This window comes from Centruroides sculpturatus, unplaced genomic scaffold (assembly GCF_000671375.1).
Source record: "Centruroides sculpturatus isolate CEXI.00-Female unplaced genomic scaffold, Cexi_2.0 scaffold475, whole genome shotgun sequence".
In the NCBI taxonomy this organism is placed as follows: Eukaryota; Metazoa; Arthropoda; class Arachnida; order Scorpiones; family Buthidae; genus Centruroides; species Centruroides sculpturatus.
The window spans coordinates 229752-232746 of NW_019384712.1; the positions used below are offsets into that span (position 1 = coordinate 229752).

A 2995-nucleotide genomic window follows, 5' to 3' on the forward strand; every position below is an offset into this window, starting at 1 on the left:
TCGACCTCAATGTGGTAATCCATTAATTCCATGACCCAGCGGGTCAACCTTTTACTACCATTCTGCATGTTGCTTAGGAACACTAGGGGTTTGTGGTCAGAAAGANGTTCCGTGTCGCAATTGCCAAGTGCCACCGAACGTTGGTGTTCAGATATGCGGGCAGCCAGCATTCTGGTAGTCGCTCCTATATAATTGGTGCATGAAATGCAAATCATTGGCGGAAGCTGAGCTCAAGTTATATGTTGCCCATCTGCAATTTGCCAAGGCTTGTGATCCGGTTTCACTCTACGACCAACTTGGAAAGATTCACAGCATGGCATCGAAGTTTGCATGAGATGAAAGAGATAAACTAAGCAAGAAATTCAAGTGGCTTTGTAATGCAGCACGCAAACAACAAAATCCGGTGCAGCCAACCCAATTTCACAATTACACCGAGGAAATTGTTCCATCTCGAATTGAGAAGATTTTGCAACAGGGACCCAGATATATCCCTCTGCCACATAATATGAGCGCCGCAGAAATGGTACCAGCGACTCTTGTAGCACTCAAGTGCTGCCAAGCGACAACAAAATATCCACAAATGGAGCTGTCAATCATTTCGACACTAGCCTCAGTAAGACAAAATCCTGCTCAGACAAAACAAAGTCCCAGTGACCACTCTGTGAGACGGTACTTATCAACTTCCAACATGAGACTTCTAATATCAGACAAGGACAAGAAGTTTGTTCTATGCAGGGAGGAAGACTTTCTATGCAGGGCCACAGACTTTCTCAACCAGTCGCAAGCTGTCATCTTACCGGAAGACCCAACACCAGCCGTATTAAGAAAAACAAAGAAAATAATTACTCTCCCAGGGGTCACTTCAGTTCTTTCGGGACGCTTGGACCCCCCATCCAACGTCGCTTGTCCCAGACTTTTCTTTGAAGCAAAAACGCACAAAGAGAGCTGGCCGTTAAGGCCTTTAGTCAATAAGCGGTCCCACCCTACATACTTCCTCGAAAAAGCGCTTGCTAGATTGCTAGGTGGGCTACTCCCTTCCTCCTCCCAAGTAGTGACCTCATCTGTCGCGGCTAAAGAGAGGTTATGCGCTACGCTGGCTGGCTTGAGTCCAGATGCTTACACATTTTATAAAATGGATGTAGTCGCCTTGTACCCTTCGGTACCGCATTTCGAAGCGGTAATGCTAGCCAATGCATTACTTATCAAAGAGGGCTTTAGTGCACAGCAAGTTTTAGAAGTTCGCGAAGCATTACTCTTTATTACGGAGCACAATTACTTCCGCTTTAATGGAAAGATTTACCTGCAGAAGCAGGGGGTGCCAATGGGCTCACCACTGTCAGCTGTATTGGCAGAACTCATCATGCGGCGCGTTGAACACAGTGTTTTTAAATTCCCTCTCACCATAGCTTACCCCTTAATTTATTTAAGATACGTAGATGATATTCTTTTGGCGTGGCAGGATACGGAAGACTCCTTCCGGGTATTAGAACACCATTTATCAAAAATGTATGCCACTATACACTTCATGTGGGAGAAGGAAGTTGGGAGAAAAATTGCCTTCTTGGACTTGCACATTCAAAAATCCCAGGAAGGCTTGAAGTTTTCCGTCTATCACAAATTTGGCAATATCCCACCCATAATACCGGCCACAGCCTGTCAACCACAGCAATATGTTAATGCGGCCATAGCTCCCTTGATCAGACGGGCATTCTTACTACCATCGACACAACAACTTATCAATACCGAACTGGATGCTGTCCGCACAGCGGTGTACGCGGCCGGATTTAGTGAATCCAAATACATCCATGTTAAAAATAGGGTCATACAGTCTCTCTTCCCTGCCACCACATTGCGCAGACCAAGGGACTGGACAACGCTCCGTCCCTCACTCCCATACTGTGGACGCTTCACGGCCTGGATCTGCCGGATCTTTAGGCAGAATGGCTTTCGTTTACCTATTACCCCACGACCATGTCTGTGACGAATCTTATGTAATGATAGAGATGCTATTTCCACTCTGGAAAAATCTGGTGTATACTCCGTTCCCCTGCAGAATCCAATATCAGGACTATGCACCAATTATATAGGAGCGACTACCAGAATGCTGGCTGCCCGCATATCTGAACACCAACGTTCGGTGGCACTTGGCAATTGCGACACGGAACTTTCCAAATTGGTCATACAACAACATCACATAGCGCTTTGGAATCGGGTGGAAATACTCAAACGTTGTGATGAAGGGAGCTTGATATATATTTGGGAGGCTATCCTCACAAAACTGCTCTCCCCGTGCAACTCCCCTACCCTCGACTTACCGGACGTCTGGATTAATATATACAGACGGTTAAAAAATCAACAATAACTTTACATTCTTTTCCCGCACCGCCTACATGATTCAAAGCGCATACATGTCGGCCTCTTTCTATGTGTTATATGTATTTTAAATTATGTCCCATACTTTAGTCTTTAATATTTAAATATTAATGTAAACTAGCACTTATGGATCTATCCTGTTCGGTTTCTATGCTGTCTATGTTAAGGCGCATGCGTGCCAAATTTTATACGTGTTTACAAAGGGTTTTTAATTTTAATTTAAAATGTAAAATTTACTTGTTCTTAATAGCCACCCTAATTGGCTCTAATGTTATGCATGTTAAGGTGCACGCGCGCCAGTTTTTCGCGTTTACAAAGTAATTAATAGCCATTCCAATCGAAGTTTATTTGTTTTAAAACGCATATGTACCAATTTTAAATATTTTTAAATGTTTTTAATTCTAAAATTTAAATCTTATTTATAATAGTTATATTCAAAAAACGGCTAATATCGTTAATATTTAAATTTAAATGTATGGTTCGAATTCTCTGTTCGATTTGTATAGCCTGAAGACGACGTGCATATTTACGTCGAAAGCGCTCGCAAGAATAAATTATTTTTAATCATATTTAACGCCTCACAGTCTGAAGTTTTGGAAGAAGTTTTGATTGAATTAACTTA

At 42.7% G+C, this 2995-nt stretch overlaps 1 protein-coding gene across 1 annotated transcript; it reads left to right on the plus strand.

Moving 5' to 3' along the window:
- Positions 1–505: 505 nt before the first annotated feature.
- Positions 506–1981, plus strand: LOC111627864. Its single transcript, XM_023371528.1, has one exon. The coding sequence runs from the start codon at positions 506–508 to the stop codon at positions 1979–1981; it is 1476 nt and encodes a 491-aa protein (XP_023227296.1).
- The last annotated feature ends 1014 nt before the right edge of the window (positions 1982–2995 follow it).